This window comes from Trichoplax adhaerens, genomic scaffold (assembly GCF_000150275.1).
Source record: "Trichoplax adhaerens TRIADscaffold_12 genomic scaffold, whole genome shotgun sequence".
Lineage (NCBI taxonomy): Eukaryota > Metazoa > Placozoa > Uniplacotomia > Trichoplacea > Trichoplacidae > Trichoplax > Trichoplax adhaerens.
This window is the reverse complement of record NW_002060954.1, coordinates 1,397,364-1,419,167: the sequence shown is the minus strand read 5'-3', so window position 1 is coordinate 1,419,167 and position 21,804 is coordinate 1,397,364. Positions and strand designations below refer to the sequence as shown.

General features: G+C 33.4%; 4 protein-coding genes across 4 annotated transcripts; 1 reads left to right on the top strand and 3 right to left on the bottom strand.

The window, feature by feature from the left end:
* Positions 1-133: 133 nt before the first annotated feature.
* TRIADDRAFT_1234 (uncharacterized protein) lies at positions 134-5,599 on the bottom strand (the record flags this gene model as incomplete). The annotated part of the gene is made up of 14 exons (XM_002115759.2): positions 134-433; positions 602-720; positions 805-915; positions 1,018-1,075; positions 1,487-1,597; positions 1,681-1,843; positions 2,007-2,162; positions 2,245-2,367; positions 2,519-2,643; positions 2,905-3,061; positions 3,182-3,227; positions 3,429-3,566; positions 3,807-3,918; positions 5,555-5,599. Coding segments are annotated over 14 exons (1,764 nt in total), but the record flags the coding sequence as incomplete, so codon positions are not given.
* A 3,004-nt stretch (positions 5,600-8,603) lies between these two features.
* On the bottom strand, positions 8,604-11,337 carry TRIADDRAFT_50780 (uncharacterized protein; the record flags this gene model as incomplete). Its single annotated transcript, XM_002115758.1, has 7 exons — positions 8,604-8,671; positions 9,105-9,174; positions 9,331-9,489; positions 9,616-9,901; positions 10,017-10,248; positions 10,740-10,891; positions 11,198-11,337. The coding sequence occupies 7 exons, from the start codon at positions 11,335-11,337 to the stop codon at positions 8,604-8,606; spliced, it is 1,107 nt and encodes a 368-aa protein (XP_002115794.1).
* A 460-nt stretch (positions 11,338-11,797) lies between these two features.
* On the top strand, positions 11,798-14,471 carry TRIADDRAFT_30208 (uncharacterized protein; the record flags this gene model as incomplete). Its single annotated transcript, XM_002115895.1, has 7 exons — positions 11,798-12,033; positions 12,264-12,372; positions 12,800-12,844; positions 12,965-13,039; positions 13,190-13,213; positions 13,512-13,974; positions 14,362-14,471. 7 exons carry the CDS (start codon positions 11,798-11,800, stop codon positions 14,469-14,471), a joined length of 1,062 nt encoding a protein of 353 aa, XP_002115931.1.
* Positions 14,472-15,391: 920 nt separating this feature from the next.
* On the bottom strand, positions 15,392-21,462 carry TRIADDRAFT_64220 (uncharacterized protein; the record flags this gene model as incomplete). Its single annotated transcript, XM_002115757.1, has 16 exons — positions 15,392-15,536; positions 15,629-15,804; positions 15,891-15,977; positions 16,153-16,211; positions 16,292-16,421; positions 16,517-16,642; positions 16,775-16,954; positions 17,052-17,243; positions 17,422-17,555; positions 17,656-17,794; positions 17,907-17,984; positions 18,116-18,243; positions 18,423-18,597; positions 18,813-18,976; positions 19,535-19,760; positions 21,307-21,462. The coding sequence occupies 16 exons, from the start codon at positions 21,460-21,462 to the stop codon at positions 15,434-15,436; spliced, it is 2,253 nt and encodes a 750-aa protein (XP_002115793.1). The 3' UTR covers positions 15,392-15,433.
* Between the last annotated feature and the right edge of the window lie 342 nt (positions 21,463-21,804).

Here is a 21,804-nt window from a genome sequence, read left to right as displayed (position 1 = left end):
TCGCTAATAAAATCTACAAATGTTCTAATAAGTCTATAGTATGAATTTTGTAGGATTGCTAACAACAACTTTAATTTATACACATGCCTACCCGATTCTAGTACCAAATAACTAAATTAAATTAAAATTTCAATTACCAAGAAATCTTTACAAGATACACTGATATGAATAAAGACCAAGTTCTAACTGGGGAGATTAGCAAGGCCATGAGACCATATGTATAATAGAAAATAAAACAATTTGACAATTGCCATATAAATGAACCAACCATAATTATGAATAAAAATAATTTATGATGTAATACGATATTAAAAGCCCTTTTCATAATTTTAAGACCCTGATTCAAATTAAAAGGACTTCCATCCGGCGATACATCAATTGGATCCAATAATAAAGCGATGGAAAATGTAACAGGCAAGTTAAAGAATAGCAGCTGTGTATCATAAATACAACGATAAATTTTAGTAACAAATCTAAGTCTTTGTTGAATAATATATGTATAATGTAGCTATCACTTAAAAATTTTCAATGATCTAACTACAGATACGTTAGCCAAACATATGATTATAAAATTTACATTAGATAAGAAAAGATGCAATACCTGAAACGTTCCATGAACGTAAGTTAAGTTTTCATAAATAAATTGACCTTGAACATATAATCCATAAACATTCATAAAGCCAATACTATCGCTTAAAATATAGCCAATAAACCATGGTCCTTTTAATTTGTAATTTTAAACAAATTTATATTCCGTCAGTGAATAACAATCAATTTTAACATAAAAATGATCAAATTACTAACCTCCAGCTACAATATAAAGTTCTTGAAGAAGAAGTGAATAATAAATTCGACCATTTTGTGCGAGTCGAAGAAAAGGCCTGGTTAATGGATTAGGGCGGTAATTCATTGAACCTAACAGTCAAAAAAATGACGGCATTAGTTCGCACAGCGATGGTATTTTTAATATTTAATAGCTGAACTGTTACACAGTCTTACCTGTAGAAGATTTTATACGAAAATATAGCAATGGAATCACGTTAACCACCGCTGCGACAAAGAATAAAATACGAAACTAGCCAAAAACATTAGACAGTTTAAAATAAATACAACTCATCAAAGTAGGCCTTACCTACTCAGTCCTCATAATTATTATGAGGAAGTAGATTTAGCCGAATAAATCGAAATCTAACTGCCCGATTCTCTATGACTTTCCCTTAACACTAATGTTATCTAATCTTATAATTCCTTTAACTAAAGTAACATAGGACACATATTAAAAGTGTAAAATGAAGAATCATCTTAACATCATTACAGAACGACATGCTAATATCTATGAGTTTCCCGAAGCAATCAAGTTATCGTAGTAATGTTTACTCAAAGATGTCACTATATTAAAGCGACATCAATGCTGCGACTATTCTATAAGAGGTATTATCGTCCTGTTAATTCTTTACAATATCAAATGCTTAGATCCTATACTTACGAAAAAGTTATTATCATGAAGTAAGATTAAAGAAGGAATGACTTCTAGTGATGATCGAGCGCCATCAACAGAAAATTCCTGAGATACTTGTTGTACACGTCCATGTGAATCCTACAATAGTAAGCGTAAGCGCACTATTAAGCTGTCAAGTTAGAATTTACTCTGCATGATGCAGTTTTAAATTGCTTTTATACCGTAGCAATAACAGTTATAGTGTGGAAGCCATTTTTATATCGAGCAGGATTCCATTTCGTAACATACAATGGTCCTTTAACATTACGAACTTTGCCATCAATCTTTTGATTATCTATCTTCACAGTAATATTTGTGATTGGCGATGTTGAAAAAATTAGCATTCTAAAAAATTTTTATAAAATTCAAACAGATGGATATCAAATAAAAAACTTCACGAGTTAAAGTTATGAAGCAATACAGAGGAAAAGATTATTAAATCTTTCTTCTTGAAGGGATTCGTATATAAGATCTCCTCTCTATGTCTGCAACTGAATTCGTACAGTACCTTACGTGAGTAGAATGCATGATACGCAACGATGGCTCATGAACTGGAGCAGAGAAGCGTGCATCTTTAGGATTAGTAACAATTATAACCGGCCAATCTCCATGCTGATTGTCAGAAAACGATAACAGATCGTGGTCTATAGCCACAATTCGATACCTACAACCGTTACGTAAGGTAACGTTTAATAAGAGTAAGTAAATGGTAAATGAATACGAATTTTATAACATATCTTCAGTACTTTCTGTTGTCTTTCCAATCCCCTAACTCTAGTTCATATTGATTTTCACCATTAACGGCATACATCTTTGTTACAAGATCTTGTAAAGTATGCAAATGGCCACAAAGATATGCGATGCCATCCCTTTTCATTAAGGTATTAAAAGATTTTGATAAAAAAAATTATTGACTATTACTTAAAAATTTCAGGTGTCAACATGAAACACCTTATAAAGATACATCACAAAATGACTGTTATCTACAGAAATGCACTAATAACTTCAATAATATTTCACCTAATTAAATGTCGAATTCCAGGCTGTGGAGAAATGATACAAGATAAAGGATAATGTCCAATCCAAATGGTCATATTATCAGATTTACTGGCCTCAGCTTGCTTTTTTATCAATTCCATTCCTTTCTAAAGTCGTGAAGTATAAATAAAGTTAATAGAAAACGATCATGTGATGTGACGCTCATGCCGGGTATGGGACAATAAGATATTAAATGTACGTATTATGGTTACTCTGATTATTTTTTTGAGTCTAATTTCATTAAAAATATACGGGATGTAGGAATACAAAGGCTACTTTTAAAACTGTAAATTTTACTAAACTCAATACCATTTTATCAAGGATTTTAGGATCTCCAATATTCATCTGTAATGTAGCCAAATACTAACCTTATCAAATGATCCGAAAAAATTGTACGGCCTCCTAGGTCCAGGATCAGGAATAGCATTTAATGTATTGAAAGAGTAGACACCAAAACTGGTATTGTAAGTAAATCTACAGGAAGAAAGTCGGCATTTTTCTATGCCACCACTAGCAGAATATAACCTGTAATACAAGATAATAATCATGTAGGTCCTGCTTATTACTTTTCTTTCAGATTGGAATCAAACGAACACCTAAAGTAGAGCATACTCATTGGAAGATAATTCTTAAGCAAAGGCTTACCGATAATAGTCCCTTTTTCTCGAGAGAGCAGATACATCAAAAGCATCTAAAAATGAGATAAAAAGAAAACTTTTTTAATTCAACGTTATGTTCGTGGAACATATAGATTATAGTTAGTTATAATTGCATACAGATGCTCGTTATGCCGTACACGTGTAAGCATTCATTGCAATCAACGTAAATTGTATATGATTTAACTACCTACAGTACATGGGTACAAAATACAGAACTGTTCTACCAAACTAACCATGATTTCCTTGTAAATCAATCCATCGCATCTTTCGGACATTACGACATTGATGAAGTACGTTATTGTACATTTCCCATTCTTTCCTATATTGTGTGGATGATAGTTTATACTGGTCTTTTGCATCGGTGAGATCCCCTATTAAGCAATAGATCAATGAAAAAGCTAACGACTTATTATTAATCCTAATGATATATTCTATGTACACGCATAGCACGAATAGCATTAGGCCTCAAATGGTATCCTGTTAGAAACTGTACTATAAAACATTTGGTGATACCGGCCTTACTGCTTCTGAGACGCACACATCATCAGTTAATTGAAGTGATCAGTCTATGGTGGAGGGGTTGATAATAAATATCTCTATTTTTTCTCTACCTGTTACAATAACTAGTTCCGGCTTTATAACAGATAAACTTTGCTGGCAAAACGTTATCAAATCATCGGCACGTTTAGATCCTTGCCATTTACTAATATGGATATCGGAGATCTAAATAAGTAGATTACAATTGGTTTTTATTATAATTTTTTTATGGCCATGCTGTAAAGTGCTACTTCAAATACAAATATTTATAATCATACTCTAATTTATTACAGCGACAAAATGACTCAATTACGTAATTATGGTTTACGTCCTAGCATCTATTCAGAATTAAACTACAGTATCACTATAAAAATTAACGAATTTTTGTACTACAAGAATGATGTCATTCCGAGGGATATTTATTTCTTTGGTTTAGTATCTACATCACATCATGGCATAGCTACCATATTAATCTACTAGGAGAATAATATTTTGTTTAAAATGGTTGAGCATATTATACCTTTTAAATGCTTAATCTGTGAAAATAACATTTTTGCATACGATATACGATGAGTTGAAAGATTTCTATATAAGTTAATTTCGCTTTAAACGTATTATTACTATTACCTTGCCATTAACTTATTAACTAATTACAGTACTGAGAAATTATTGATTAATTATATAATTATCAGTTAGAATATAGCATCAGAAGGCTGTATTAAAATAATAAGTACTCATAATCAATAAGTTTACGATCAATAATGATCTACATTCTTCGGTTTAAGAAAAACAAAGCTATACGTGTGATTGCCATTTTAAGAAGTTATCATAAGTTATTCCGTGTTTAATTCCGTTATCGCTGTTTTAAAATAAAATTAATTAATAACTAATAAGAAATATTGTGTTAGATTACTGCACTATAGCACACGGCCTGCCAGAGTCTACGAGTCTACAATACGATATGTAGTACAAAAAGGCAGGTAAAAGACGTTAATCATTAAATGTAGATCCTTGTGTATGATAATAGTTCTCATATGAATATATACTTCGTAAGATTTAACTATGCATTTAGTATCCAAATAATATCGTTAATGCTATATTGCTGTACTCTATCATTAGCACAACCTGGTGCACACTCAAACTATAAACCTGTATTGTATGCTAAGTTGTGATATTGATCTATATGTTTATAATACGTGGCAAGAGTTCAGGTCATGACAGAACAACAAGGTGTCAAAGTAAGGCTATGATTTTGCAAAGTAATCATTGATAGCCGGCTTCTAAAATTGATGCCATCATGAATTACGTTAATAGCCCATTTTTGTATTTGAAGAAATCACAGCATTTTAGATAGACTTATCCAAAATAAGCAATGATTCAATAATCCATAATGCTATCGACAGACTTGTCACTGTACTGTATAGCGTATACTGTACACTGTACAGTGAGTCAGGGGTTCCACCATGGCATTCTTGCAATGCCTTTGTTACTATTACGACACAACAGTAGACATTACTATATTGGACAGCAATATAGGCATTTCTGGCTATCCCTTAGAATATTGCATGTTTTACTAATAATATTATAGAGTATACGTAACAAAATTAGACTACTAGACCCAATTTCGTGGTTTCATCAACAAATTAAGTACTTGACTGGAGTATACCATAACTGTACACAGTGTACATAGGTAGATGTGGAGCATGTTGGACAAGATTTTGAGGGGGATTATGTGACAGTAAATATTGATTGATAACAAATTATCTCTACTAACAGTCTGCTAAGATAATGCCACATCGATTTTAACGTAGAAAGAATATACCTGAACAAACCAAAAAATGTTGGTTAATTGATCTCCTGGATAAGGTGGGATGGATTTTTTCAATGGTCTATTTACCGCCAAGCTGCCATCAATTAATGCACGATACCAAGATACTGTGGCGTATAACCATATCCAAACTGTGACCAATAATGCGAATAAACCAAGGAAACATACAGTTTTTAGGGTAGTTAACATGATTCTTCACTGCTACGCCTATCCAGTTGGTATTTGACTTGCTTAATCCTCGACTTGTGGCCAAAAGGTTGCAATTCCAATATGATTTGTGTCGGTATTTCAATGCGTTTTTTTCTACCTGTGCAATGAATTGAAATTTGGACGATCAAGAAAATCAACTGTAAAAAAAAATTGAAGCAAATCCAGCTGACAACTAGTACTACACGGTATTATGATCAATCCTAGGTGATATTTACGCTGTCAAAAGGTAGAAATAGATCCAAAGCAGGAGTTGTAAAGCCACAGAATGTTAGCCATGAATTGACTTATTCATTATGGAATCATTATAGTGAAGGCATTGAGTGGCAGTCGAGAGAAGAAGTCGTTCACTACCTTCTTATTAATTAGTATAGCAATGATACACTTGCTTAGTAGAAAATGATTTTGTATCAAAAGTAGTCCACAGTATGATGTACTAACTGTTGAATGGGCACTTGTAGTGCAGTTTATCCTGCAATGAGTATCTCATTATCCATTCAACGCAGATTATAAAATGTCACCCCTCTCCAGCTCGCCTTGACCTTACACGACATGGTTTTCACTAGGGAGGTAGAGACGAGTGACGTTTCTAGGGCTGACAATTCATTTTGCACGCTACTACATCTCATGGAGAAGTTGACTGCATGCATGTCACCCTTCCAGCAGTGAACGTGCAATGTGTATCTCATTATCCATTCAACGCAGATTATAAAATGTCACCCCTCTTCAGCTCGCCTTGACCTTACGCGACATGGTTTTCACTAGGAAGGTAGAGACGAGTGACGTTTCTAGGGCTGACAATTCATTTTGCACGCTACTACATCTCATGGAGAAGTTGACTGCATGCATGTCACCCTTCCAGCAGTGAACGCGCGTCACCTTGTAGTGACTGACTGGCTGACGTTACCCTTCTTCTTATCACTGTAAAGTCTATTATTGTATTGTTAATCATTAATTGTTATATTATACTAATTAACAATAAGTTTTGACTCAACCGGTTGCTATTCTATGCGTAGCAAGTTAGCAACACGTAACCAACCGGTTGAGTCAACTTGACACACCTTCACCTTTGAAATCAGCGGTAATCGTATACGTGTGTATTAGTTCACTCGGTTTCTCCAGTCTACAGTACAGCAGAGTTCCGTCCAAACGCCATTTTCCAACTCCAAATCTGATCCAAAAAATAAATAAGTCAAAATCCAATACGAGCAATAGTAAGAACGTGTGTATTAGTTCACTCGGTTTCTCCAGTCTACAGCAGAGTTCTGTCCAAACGCCATTTTCCAACTCCAAATCTGATCCAAAAATAAAAAGTCAAACTCCAATACGAGCAATAGTAAGACCGATAGGGCCTGTTGCAAGATAGGCATGTAGAGTGGAAGCGATATGGATAGCGAAAAATGAAATTCTTTTGCGTTTTTACCTTCTGTATTGAAGAATTTTCATTGGTAGAGCTAATATCGGTCTTTAGGCAAACTCTCCCATCAAGTAATGCGATAGGAATGATGTTTACCTCTATCGCCATACTCTATTCAACAGTAGATCCAACAGTATTCAGTCTGTATATCAGCTACAAATACTGGTCATCAGTGAAATTATTACTTTCAATAGATACAACGATAGCCGTTGTATATGAGTGTTGCCAAGATACGTAGAGGATATCCATAAAAAGGAACAGAGAACAACCCATTGATCAACTAGCTCAAATGATTATGTTTCCGGAGCTTGCAGTGCTGTTGTCGTCGAGATATTCCCTTATTCACATACAAACAGTAAATAAAGGATGACTCGTAATACTGCTGATGTAAGATATTACGTCAAGATTGCATAAACGCTTGGGGGAACTTTTCGAATTTTGATGGTAGAAATAGTTATTCATCTTCTGATGTAGGCGTAGTAATAAAAATATAGTAATTCTGATATGCTCTGTATTATACAAATACTCAAGAAACGAGATATTTTTTTTAAATAATGCAGTAGATACACCACTATTTCTGTGAACGAATCATTCATCTCCTTCAATTATGTTGCTTAATGAATCTATATTGATCAATCCTTAAATTAAGTTATATAATATATATATTATATGAAAATATTACTGCTAGGCATATTTTATTTGATCAAGTTTGGCAGAATAAGCGTGGTTGTGGGCGAGATATCGTATAGATTATCACATGACGTATTTTATATGTATTGACGATCAAAAGAATTCTTTATACAAATGTGGATAAAATATGACATTACCTTATCGTTTCAGAGTCTTTCACCTGTAATTTATCGAATCTATTGCTAAATCATCACTCTAATCATAGATCGCTACTATCAGCAACACAACGTGCATTATGCTTGCAATTCTACTACTGTTCTGAACATTCGTAGAATATTCACTTTTTGCCTTGATTCTATATATAAAAATTGAAATCCCTGCATGCTATCTAAATTGTCTATTCTTCTAGCAAAAGTTGATTTGATTCATTGGAGAACAGCATTGCTATTTACACAATCTTGTACCCTGCTAATAATCCTCGCACATTTTACAACTTGATTGAATTCGAGATATTGGATGACAATCCTTTTTATACTAAATTCATCTAACTTTAAATTTTTAAATTTTTATCAACATAACTGGTCATAAAATTACGATAATTATAATATAGGCATTAGGTGCAGATTATACAATACTTGATTGCTTTATAGAGATAACTGAATTAATCATCAATCTCTAATGGCATAAAATTCAACAAAACATTCTAGACAGTTATTCCATACCTATAACTAAGAAATCTGTTGACGGTATAACTGTTCAAATGAGTAATTATAATTGTAACAGTTGCCATCATAGTTTACTATAGCTTGAAGCATAGGTTATCAATGACGATTTAATATCCTTGATTGAAACACAACCTGCAAGTAATAACATAAAATTATATTAATTTTTTATATACCGATATCACATGCTTACAGCGTAAATTGCGAACGAAGATAGTACAATATTAAATAATGTGGGTCTACAACTCCGTAACGGATAATTCACTAATTAGTGATACCATTTGATCAACCACTAACAACTAGATCAAGATTCATATCGTCTTGCCAAATTTTAGACTAAACGCAGTAGCTAATAGCGAAAGATCAATTTTACACCTAAGCTAACATCAAATTAGCCGATAAATTACAAGAGTCATTTCAAAAAGGAAATGGTATGAGTAATAAGAATAGTACACAGGTAATAAATTAATTTATGCCTATGTCTATCATTGTTATCCTTTGATAATCCATATTACATACTAATAAGATTAATAAGTGACAGTACGTATACTGAGGCAAATAGGCTTACCAGATAACTGCATCGTTCGATGAAATTCTTGTTGCAATAGCTGCAAAACTTTCTCAACACCTTTCTGTCCCTGTATAGAATATAAATATATTAAAGACAAAAAGCAATCAAAGAAAATGACTTCAAAGCTCATCCTGAAAATTACATTGCACATTCTACGATGCACAAAATGTGTATTCTTGCATGCAATAAAGTAAAATTAGCTTCGCACTAAAGTTAAGCATACATTATAAACGAGTCCCCATAGTATCGGCCTGCCAACAAATACAGCTCGGGCTCCAAGTGCGATGGCTTTAAATACATCCGTACCAGTACGAAAACCTCCATCTGCATAGATTTCTGCTCTATTATTTACCGCTTTGACAATTTCTGGCAAGGCTTCAATCTAGCGTATTTAAAAATTTTAGAATATCTGCATTAGAGATAACTACATTACAAAATAATCATGGTAATGATAACTGAAAAGTAAAATATATCTATAGTATAATATCTATGATATCACAATACTTACAGCAGTTGGCACTCCATCCAATTGTCTTCCTCCATGATTTGATACCCAAATACCTTCGACGCCAACCCTGACTGCCATTTCAGCATCTTCAGCAGTTAAAATACCTTTTACGATAACTGGAAGCGAGGTAATTGACTTTAGCCAAGTGATATCTTTCCATGTTAATGATGCATCCATTTCCGATACAAAATATCGCGATAATTCAGAGTCGCTTTTCTTGTTTTTTTCTATATGCAAGGTTACTTTCTCAAAATTACCAAGCGAGAGATGCGGAGGTAGGTGAAATCTAGAAATGTCAATTGGCTTAATTTGTGTGTTTACTAGTACTGTATCAATGATGTAAAGATAAGAAAAATTTGATATACGTATCTAATATCTACACTGCTAGATATTTAACTGACCTATTCCTAACATCTATCCTTCTGTTTCCTAAAACTGGTGCATCAACCGTTAATACTAACGCTTTATACCCAGACATTTCAGCCCTTTTAACAAATTGCCGCGTTATCTCGCGGTCCTTTACCACATATAACTGAAACCATCGCAAGGTATTTGGTGAAGCTTCTGCAACGCTTTCCATACTAGTTGTACTTAGTGTACTTAGAGTCATACAAGTCTTCAAAGAATCAGCAGCTGTTTTGTATAGTTATATGGAGTTCATAATACATAGATTAGCAACTTTTTAAGTATTATGTTAACTTGCCATTCACAAAGTGTCTGATCTTGATTGATTTTAAATACTAGTGTGCAAATTAGACTAGCGTATACTGTATACTAGGGACTACTAAAAGAAAGGTACGCAAACTAAAATGGGGACTCATCAATTAAACACCAAAGTAAATGCCCAAAACGATGCTTATTATTATTATCAATACTAGCAAGATGATTTTGCACGGACAGAACGTAACATGGTGATACTAAAAAGTAAGCAAAGTAAAATGGGACTCATCAATTAAATACCTCAATGAAGGCGCCCAAGCGATGACTATTACTATATACAATATAACATTATAACATTATCATTACTAGCATTTACTGTATACCGGCCACGTTGCTGATAATGCGATTATGAATTACACTAATGATTCATTATAAATGTAAATCAGGTCTAAATACAATCTTACCTTTGACAGTAGCAATTTCTCCATCAGGATGAGCCATTCGTTGCATCGCAGAAGGTGCTATTCCTACAGGAAAAGAAATTTTCTGACCAAGGATTGTCGTACTGCAGTCGACTTTAGTTACATCAACCAGCATACGCGGTCTCAACCGTAGTCTTAATCATGAAGGCAAAAAAGTCAAAATGATGATAACAGTTATTTGCAGGTCTAGGCTATCTCGTAGCTAGCAAAATTGTATGATATCTAGCTACACTATTACAGTATTTACTATCTAGTACGAAAGATTAGCATGGGAGAAAAATACCCGATTGCCATGCAGCAATGGTTAAGATCTGCCATACTCATGAACTGCTAAATGCTGCAATTTAGTCATGAATCACTCACTGATCAACCACTAAAAATCCAATCAACTACTGTATCTTCGTGCGCCAATCAACGCATCATCTAATACCGGTACTAACTTCTTACAGGCATTGATGTTATCATTTAAGGTTTCCTCATCATCTGCTCCGGAATCATAGTAACCCAATGCATTTTTATTTAGGTGGGCTATTGCATATTTTTCCACATCACGCACGCAAATAACTTCGGGTAAGGCCATGATTGCAAGGTTGCTGTTACTGCATCGGGGTCAAAGCTTGCTATCCTTTCTATTTACAGTACAGAACGGGGGGGGGCATCTACTGTAGATTTGCGTTATTCGTCCACAAGTTAATTTCTATCAGCAGATATCCTGGTTAATGACATAGTAGTACAGTATAGCATGAGCGAAAGCATTGATTTAAACGTCGCAAAACATAAAATTCATCATATTAATTAATTAATTAATTATTACTATAGTGTATGGTAAGCAGGTTGGCCATTCTTGAATTACTATACTACTGTGTACATAATGATTTGTCAATAAACTGGACAATACTGCATACTAACTATACTTTGCGTATGGTAATCGTGCTCTAGAAAGCCTCTAGAAAGTACTGTACTACCGTTGTTGTTCGCCATCGAGTAACAAGTCTATACTGGTTCCCGACTTCTGGATCATCAGCTCTTATGGCGACAGCATGGATCAAACTGATTGGTGTGAAGATAATGATTTTGCTCTAGCTGTAGCCCTTAGCAAGCAAGATTCACCAGAAAGTAAGAATAGTAAAGATCCAACTGTTTCAATAGTCGATGATTATTGGGAGATTAACGATCCCAATCCGGATATTCGAGCGCTATTTCTCCAGTATAATCAGTCATATTTTTGGGGTAAGCTATTAAGTGTCGAAGTCCGATGGAGCCCAAAGATGACTTTGTAAGTAATTCTCTGTATATTATCGTTATTTTACAAGTTCTTATCCTAACTTATTTCAGTATTCAATAATAAATTGTAGCGTGATTGAAATAGAAAGGTGTCAAACATTTGATACAGTATGCGTATATTGTCCTTGGTCGCTATGCAGATGTTGACATGACACAAGCACTAGTTGACTTTTAATGATAATCAATGAGGTTTATAGTAATTTTCTTCGATGATTTATCAAGGTGTGCCGGACTATGTATCTATCAGAAAAAAGCTGGCTATTGCTCAATCCGTTTAAGCCAACCATTACTGAAATTTCGACCAAGACGAGATCTTGTACAAACGCTCTTGGTAAGTAAAGATCGCATACTGTAAGTATGGAACTTTACCAATGATTTTCTTTGCAGCCATGATGATAATACAACGTTAATAACCGGTAATTTACTTATGTTGGACGCGTAATACTATCAATTTGTCACTGCATTGAAGCATGAAATGGTTACGCTTAGAACATTTGCAAGTAATTAGAACTACATTATACTCTATACTATCATCAGTAAAGGATATACAAGTATTCTACAAGTTACAGCACTTGATCTTATGGGCAATATCAATTTTGGGGAGTCTTACAATTTTTTCAATGCTGTCGACTATAAACGTCAGCTGTAATGTGCTGTAGCAAGACATCATATAGAACTAATAAATGATCCAGCGATTTTATTAGTGCTAAATAATACATGATTCCATAACCTCTTATGTTATTTTTTCAAAATTTTAGCATGAAATGATCCATGCTTACCTCTTCGTGATACATGATAATAGGGTAATATGCATAACTTTTATCTTGCCATTTGCGAGCATACGCATACGTATATTGTCGGTATCATTTAAGCTAGGATAGAATAACGTACTCGTATTTCTCTATCATAATTTATTCTATTAGGATCACGATGCTCATGGACCATGCTTCTTGGAACACATGCATAGGATCAATAGTGCTACTGGAGCTAATATAACAGTTCGTGTTGTTGAATTTGCATAATTGAACTTACGGATTGACATACTTTACGGAGTAACCTGTCACTGTAACAGATTCTTTTCTTGCCTGATCTAATTTATAATTGTAATTTTTCTTTTTCTGCAATTTAATTTGCATTGCCCTGCTTAGGTTTATCACAACTTTCACGATGAGGTAAAATTCGGTTGATTTAAGTCAGCTTCTGTATACTGTACTGTATGTCAAAAATAGCAATGCTATAGGATGTAAGCGCCTTTTGTATTGCAATTGTAGACAAATATTGCCTACGATGTAATGCAGGATAGTTCACTAGTTAATTCTTTGTACCCTAATTTAATAATGATCTGTATCAGTATGCATTGACAATCTGTTTACGCAGGCAAAGATATTTATTAACTTTATTTCATACGATGGCTGCATACCTTTAATTGGAAAATACAGTAGATCAGAGTAATATCTTATTTATGATTAGGTTAATGTCTACAGACAACACTGGTGGCGATGTAATGGGCCTTGTAAGGATCGTTCGCCATTTTTTGGTTACGTAAAAAGAGCTATGAATAGAGCTCCATCCAAGAACGACCCTTGGTGGAGCGATCATCAACAAAGCTGCGGTGGTACATTTATAAAAGTCAAGGAGCCTGAAGGCTACGGAGAAAAAGGCAAAAAAAGAAAAAAATTGGATAAGGACAATGATAATCAAACCAAAATAACTGATTTCCATCATGCTAAAAAAGTGAATGATAACATCGATCGTGCTCAAGGTACCAGTATTAGCGATGGTTCACGTAGCATCAATAGCGAAAAGTCAGTCGATAACGATAATCAAAACAGCAGTATTTCATATGCAACTATTCCATTCTCTGGAAAAGGTTATGTATTAGGATCAAACGATGATAAATCTAGTACCGCCAATTACCGATTTCCAGCCTTAAGTCAACACTCTGCTGCTACTACTCACCGAACTCATCAAATAAGTGAAGGAGTAACTAATGATTGCATCAATAAATTTGCTGTTTATGAAAAGTCTCAAATCTCTAATCCAAGACAACTTAGTAAAATTAAAGAAAATCCTGTAAATGTGTGCGATTCAGCAGATACAATCCATAATATTAATAGCTCGAGTAAGCTGCAAATTATAAGTCTCTTAGATACGTCTCTCGAATCCAACCCAGAAAGCGAACCTACAGCACAGAAAGATAACAGTCGTTATCAAGGCAATTTTACAGACAGTGATGATGAAATATTATTTATAAGGGAAAAATCAAAAATCAGAGATGGAGAAAGTTCGCAAGAACGTAAACCACTCTCAATGGATTCAGTGGCGGATGAACTTCGTTATGTTAAGTGTCCGATTTGTCACCGAACAGATATTCGGCATTCAATAATTAATGAGCACTTAGATAATTGTCTCGTGCTCAAAGAAAATTAGTCTGTATTGACTTATCCGTGGCTTTACTACTTTAGGATTGATTATATATTTCATAACGTACAATGCAGATGCCAACAACTGCGCATTTCTTGTAAATATGTAAGATATTTTTCAGTATATAAAAATTAAGAGCATATTCTGTAAAAAGAATAGTAGTACAAGCAGTCTATTCGCACTATTAAATATACATTCACTGCACTTACTATAATTACAAGTAAAATTAGATCAAAAGCGTTCGTGGATTCGAAAATCCAGGAATAAAAATATAATTGAAACTAATCACCTAAGAGTATTGTGCACTGATTACTTATTAAACATGAAAAAATCTGCTTAGTGTCTTAGCAGCAGTGTAAATATTTAACCAAGAAGACTTAGACAGCTTGTAAGAAATTGAATTCATTATCGACGAATAAAAGTTTTCAGAAAAGTCAATTATTTTATTGTATCTGTCTAATATATTCCAACTAATATCAAACTAATCAATCATTCATCACATCAAAATGAGCAAGCAAGTTAAACTGTAGATTATAATATTATAAATTCGTAGTAAAAGTTAGAACGCAAATAAAATTATTAAAGCCAGATCCAAGTACATGCTTTAGGTGCGTATGAAAAATTCAATAAATATAAATAATTTTACAAATTATTAATACTCATTTTCATAAAATCGAACATTGGTTTCACCATTGCAACCTTAACCTGTCAAATGCTAATACAAAAACGTTCCAATAATACAATATAAGTACATCTAAAGTTAATCAGAGCACAACTTTAATAGTTTGTGCATTTTTAATGATCGAAAAAGTGCAAGTAAAAGTTTTGTCTGGCAAAAATATGTTTCAACTAATGTACAACTGCTTGAAGTTGTAAAATATTATATAAAGCAAATTAGCTCAATATTTTGTTCAATTGTTTGTATACAGTGCTGTATTTCGAAAGATAGTACTAATTCGATTTTTATTCTATACAAGTCCGAAGCCTTCCGATCCCTCATTTATAGCCAAGATGAGGCATCTCTTAAGCTCTGCAGATGAGTCGTACTCCGGTAGGCATAACTGATTAAAACTATAGCATAAAAGAGGTAGGAATAATTTAGAACTATATTATATTATTAAAGTGATATAAAATAATAATGACAAGATATAAATTTACAATACCAAGTATGAGATGTCGGTAAGCCGTTTTGAACAAGAGCAGGGGATATTTGAAGACTCGGTCTAAGTTCCTTAAATCCTCCAGGCGGAAGTTGCGATGAGCCAGTAACAAATTGCAGTAATCGAGCTAGCTCTTCTTGCGAGAATGTACCTACAATAGCCCAAAACCATCTGAGAATCTAATATGAAAGGAGAAAAAAATTAGAGTCATATCAGCGTACGATTATCTCGTGCAGATCTAATAGCTCCATTACGCAAAATTTACCTTCCCAAAAGAACGTGAAGAATCGGTAGCGATGCAGTTTAATTTCATATCGCTAATACTTATATTCCCTATTCCGCACATCAGAAGCTATGAAAGAATAAAGTAATGTTAATTTATAATTAACGCGATAGTCTACATTTAATAGGATAGTAACTATATCACATATCAGCAACGTAGAATTTAATTAATTTTTGGATGTCTAGTTTTATTCACTTTACAAATGATAAAGCTATACTATATTAAGAGCAATCTCTGTAATCACCTCTAGCTCGCTTTCATCAAATATTGCCAGTAAATTTTCTGGGATCAACAGGTGAACGCCTAATATAGTATATAACAACATACCTTTGTCAAGGTTACCGTACATGCAATTTTTAAAGTAATTCACAACTATTGTCCACCTTTCAAAAAGTGATCCATCTCGCTAGTAAATTTTTTTGCAAGTCTGTGTTGCGATAAGAGATTTAGGTATTCGATTTTATTTTCTTCAGTAACCGTAATAAATCGCCCATTGGATTTTAAATCTACTACCTACGTAGTAACAAGTTGTAATTAGAGTACTAATTACAAAGACTTTTCCAGTCAGAAAAAATTGATACATAGTGCAATTTCAACAATTCATTTACCTTAACAACATTACCAGAACTACTATATTCTTCTTCTGCAAATGTCAGGTTTAATTCCGTTACATCATTATCTAAGATATATTTTATTTTCGTTTTATATAGTTCCGGATCATCACTCGAGAAGTACTAGTCATTCAAATTATTATAAAAGCTTCAATTAAAAAGTTATCAACGTTATAAATATTTATTTTGATTACTATCTATACAGAGCATACGTTCAAAATTTTATTTATTAAATCTTAGTAGAGTATTACTTACATCGTAGCTAACTCTCAATCCTAGCATCTGCGCTAAAAAAGATCTACTGAATCTTGCTTTAACCAACAAGTGATAAGCTTCACCCTGAGCTGAATCATATAAGCATTTACCCACAATTTTTCCGCACAGCTCGTAGAAGGACAGTGGGTAAGAATCCGCTCTTTTTGTATTCGGATGAATCTTAAAGTCGATGAAGTAAATGCATGTATATTCGCGCTGATTAACACCTTGAAGTAGCCTGCTTGCATGTAGTATTACAACAAGCTATATTACTTACCAATGCTTGTTTATTTTCAATATCGAATGTTGTAAATAAGCCATTCTCAGAAGGTGTAAATAGCTCCGTATTTAGAATTTCGAACAGTTCTCGTCTTACACCTCCCCAATCAAGAGCTTCTTCTAATTCAAAACTAACTTCAAAGTTATGACACCAATCGGAAACATCGAATCTTGCAGTTTTGCTCATAAACTGAATCATCATGAGAAGGAGACTTCATCAATATATCGCAACTGTATTATTGAGGATAACAATACATCGCAAGAGATGTATAATTCGTAGCCTTTCCAATACACTCCGATGCATTATAATGCCAGACAGATTAACCTTATCGTGTGTAAAATAAAGTAATGCATTTTTCTTTACTTACGCTCTTTAAAATCTTCTTTCGATTAAGATTAGTAATGCGTAGCTTCGTAAAAGCGCGAGAAGGATGAGAAGCATGCACTTTTCGAACTTCTTGATAAAAAAATGATCTTTTGTGCTGAAAGCTTTCCGATCCTCCTTTACGAATGAAAGTATAAAATAGTTAAAGATTTTACCAATATTTTGTGTTTACTTTTATTATAATAATGCCGTTAAAATAACCGATATGATCCCTTACCAAGGCTTCTTTGTAGATATCTATTAAAAATTGCTACTAAAATATTTCGCTTTTCACACCATATAGTAACAGGAGGTTGTAGCCCATCACTAATCGTAAGTATGTGAGGATCACAGCTATGGGAACTACTGTAAGAAAACTGTAACAAAGAGCAAAAACATTCCTTTTATTTTCATATAATTTGCTGTAAAAATAGAACTGAAAGTGTTGTGTATCTGTGAGGGCATATTTAAAAATATATTACACTGTACCTTCGTATGAGGTCGAATGCGAAAGTTACAGATAGTTCTTGGGATAAACTTCAGATAGAATTCCTTTATAGTCAGTTGCTAAGGTAAATGAGATCGCTAAATCAATTTATATACTATTTTATATGCTAAGTTGAAACAATTGTTATCTGTCATTACTAAAATTGTAACGAAATTAGATTAAAAGGAATAGCGTACTGTACAGTATTTACCCGCGGTGATATATAGCTATATGCCGATCTCGCTTTATCGAAAACGTTACTGGAAAAGTATTTAATTTGATAAGATAAGTTGGTATCATTACTTTTGATGATTCTATCAACTTCCGATGCTTCCGACTCTGAAAATAATATTTTATTAATATTAATATTTTCTATCTGCAAACCAGGTCTGTCATTTGCACAGTCCAAGAAAAAATCGTACGTAAGGGTGCACAATGGAAGACATTGTAATTTTAGCACGTTAGACTTAGTACTACGTAGTCAATTATTCAATTATTTAAGATCAAGGTAAAATTACCTGTTAGCGAGATTATAATTATTTCGCCGTTTTTTAATTTAATGTTGTTGTATGTGGCGATGGCACGAAAGCACCCAGGCTCGGAAATTTTAAGTAACATTGTCGAATTACCGTCTGCCGTATCGCCACTAACTACTACCAATTCAGCATTATGGGATGTTTTCTTCGCATCCAACTATAATATGGATTTATTAGTAATTATAATTAATTAATAAGTAGTCTAACCATGCCATGATGCAGATTGAAATCGGACTTGCATAAACTGTTCAATTTTTAAATTCACCTTTTCAGTACTGTAAATGATAAATACTATGGAAAGTATGAGTTCACATATCGATTTGCTATCAATCAAGTAAAACAGCCATGATTTACAACTGAATTATAACCAACCTTATTCACGCGTAAATTAAATAAAGATTTATCTAATTGTTTCGGTGAGCAAACATTTCCATATTTATCTTTAGCAATCACGTCCAATGAGTGATAGATATTATTTGTTACCACAACTGTTGAGGTGTAGTTGGCAAAAGCAGTCTTCAGAGGGTCAACTGGGCCTATTCATGGTGATTAACAATTACATCTTATTTATTCATATAATGTTCATTAAATCAATTAATAGTAGAGTTTCAGCAATGAGCAGGTCAAAGAATGATAGTGAAAAGCTTATGTAGGAAGTAAAATTTCCGGCCAATGGTAGAATGTAATGTTATCTAGTTATATTAATAAATTAACCAAGGGCTACTTTCTATCCTCTGAGCGTAAAGTAGTGCCATTTACGGTTAGTTTCAATAAAATGTAAGCATTACTTAACCTATTTATCGTATTGGTATAAATATTATACAATAAAATCATGAGATTACATAGTGTTACAAGATGAGTAGATTCTACGTAATTTTAAGACAGAAATACCCTTCTACTGTATGATAAATGAATCTACAGTACAATACTCTGTAGGCTATTAGCGCAATTATCCATAACTATCTTCAAATGAAATTCAACTGTAACATTAATAACAAAAACTTCTTAGCCTTCTCAATAAAGTATAACTTATCGCAGGTATTAACATAACTTTTAAACCTAATTATTAATTAAAATCGATATATTAATTTTACCTGCATCGAAAATTTTAATAAATGGACTTCCTCTAATGTGTTGACCACTACGCATAATCGAAACTGTATAAGAACCCGAACGATGAGCAACAAATCGCACCAAATGAACTAAATTTCTCGGATTTTCGAATATCTCAACCGTGAAAGGCACAGCTATACCACCAACGTGGATTTCGATCAGGATCTGATCACTATCGATCAATTCACCATACTGATTGCGATGGCTCTATTCAATCAACAAGATGAAGTTTTCATTCTTAATTATATAATAAACAAGGAGGTGATTATTATCTGTTGTGTGCTTACTGAGAGAAAAGCAATCGTATTATTATATTACGAAACACTAAACAGTAGAATTATGAAATTTCGTTACAATTTTTCGCATAATACAGGGTAAGTGTTCTGATTCACAATAATATAAATTCATTATTTAATTATATCAATCAGGGAAGAATACTGCAGTATTGTTCTATTACCAGGAAGTAGATTAAAATTTAGGCCTAATGTTGAATGAGTAAACTTGAAATGCAAATGAATCGATTCAATCTTATTTTCTTGTATACTATACAAAGATTCTCTGTCACTTAGGCCATACCGTACTTGTTACTATAGCATTAGACTCAGTTTGATTAGCTTGAAATTAAAAGTAAACTTAAGTTGGTCGATGAAAATGTTGATAAACTGATCGTTTTTTGATCTAATGATTATTAACGCTAACTCGTACAATATAGTATAAGACAGTTCATAATGGCTACTCGTATTGTTTTGCAAGGAAATACTTATAGTTATGACAATAAATTAATTTCATGTCTGTATTTCTTATTCCCTTCACTATCGAGATGTACTATAAATTAACTGGTTTTGTACGCGTATAACTTTTTCAATTACTGTCTTAACCGATATAGCATTTAAGATTGAAATTTTCATCGTGTCTTATATATCCAAGGATTACATAATGACTTCATAATCCATGGAATATCCTTTGTACTCATCTATATTAATTATGATAGAATTCTTGAATGCCTACAGTCTCCCATTTGATGCTACATTCAATCAGGGACTTTTTTAGTAGTCGTTGAGTCAGTATCATTTTTATCAATAACTCCATGATTAGTACATCTTTCTCAACACCATTTGCAGTATTACAACGTACTGGACAGTGGGATTTGTTTACCACTGTCATACATACGTATGATCTATTCTTGCTTTCTAAGAGCATTAGCTACACATTATTACCACGTCATTAAAATTCTTATAGATGAATATTATAGTGCTATACTTGGAAAAGATGCTAAAGTATTCGACTGTATACCAAACTTGAAGCAATCAGTCTGTTTTAAATTATCTAATCTTGTAATACATTCACTGTAAATGCACATTTTCAATGACAACAAATATTTTCCAATCTAGTTCCATTCTCCTTCTTCTCATCGACCAGCTGTTACATTCAATTCTGAATTAGGATGGATAACGAGGGGAATTTTAGTCATCCTACAGGTCGAAAGTTAGATCAGGGACTGGAAGAAAATCCTAGTAGTCCCTGATGACATGATTATACCTATCGGGCATTTTATGATGATGGTAGAACTAGACCTAGATATACAATAGTAGTTAAGGTATGGCCACAAGAGTTGAATATGCCCTTATATGAAAATAATATCGTCATTGTAGTACAAGATCAAGCCAAGCATAACGTTCTATTAGTCTATATAGACCATGTAGGAGAAAACAGTCACCACTAAAATGGACTCATGTAGAAGTGATCAACTTACAAGGACTGAGAAAGTTACTTCTCGGCCAACTCGACATGGTTCATTCCATTGAAAGACAACATCAGTTCTGGGAATGGAGACTTGAGCGCTGATCGTCTGGATGAATTGAGGAATTCGCTCGAATAACGATTGCAGACCGGCAACGAAATAAGACATAATATAGCATAACAACGTTACTTAGCCAATGGATTGAAATGAGTTATTTCAAGCATAGGGGAAAGGAGTTAACATGGATTTTCTAGTTCATATTAGCAGTCTAGATTGATTCACGACAAGGCAAGAAGAAGGGTTCAAAATATGGCTAAAAGTATTTACCGTCAAATAGCCAACAAGGACAAGTGGACAGGGTAGTGTAGCGTATTGTAGTCCGAACGCTATATAAGATCTATAAAAACCTACAACATAAGCAATGGAGTGAATCTGTCCGATAGTCAAAGAGAAAGTAAATGTGTAAAATGAGTTGTCATGGTTAACAATCTACTCTCTATAATACTTCGT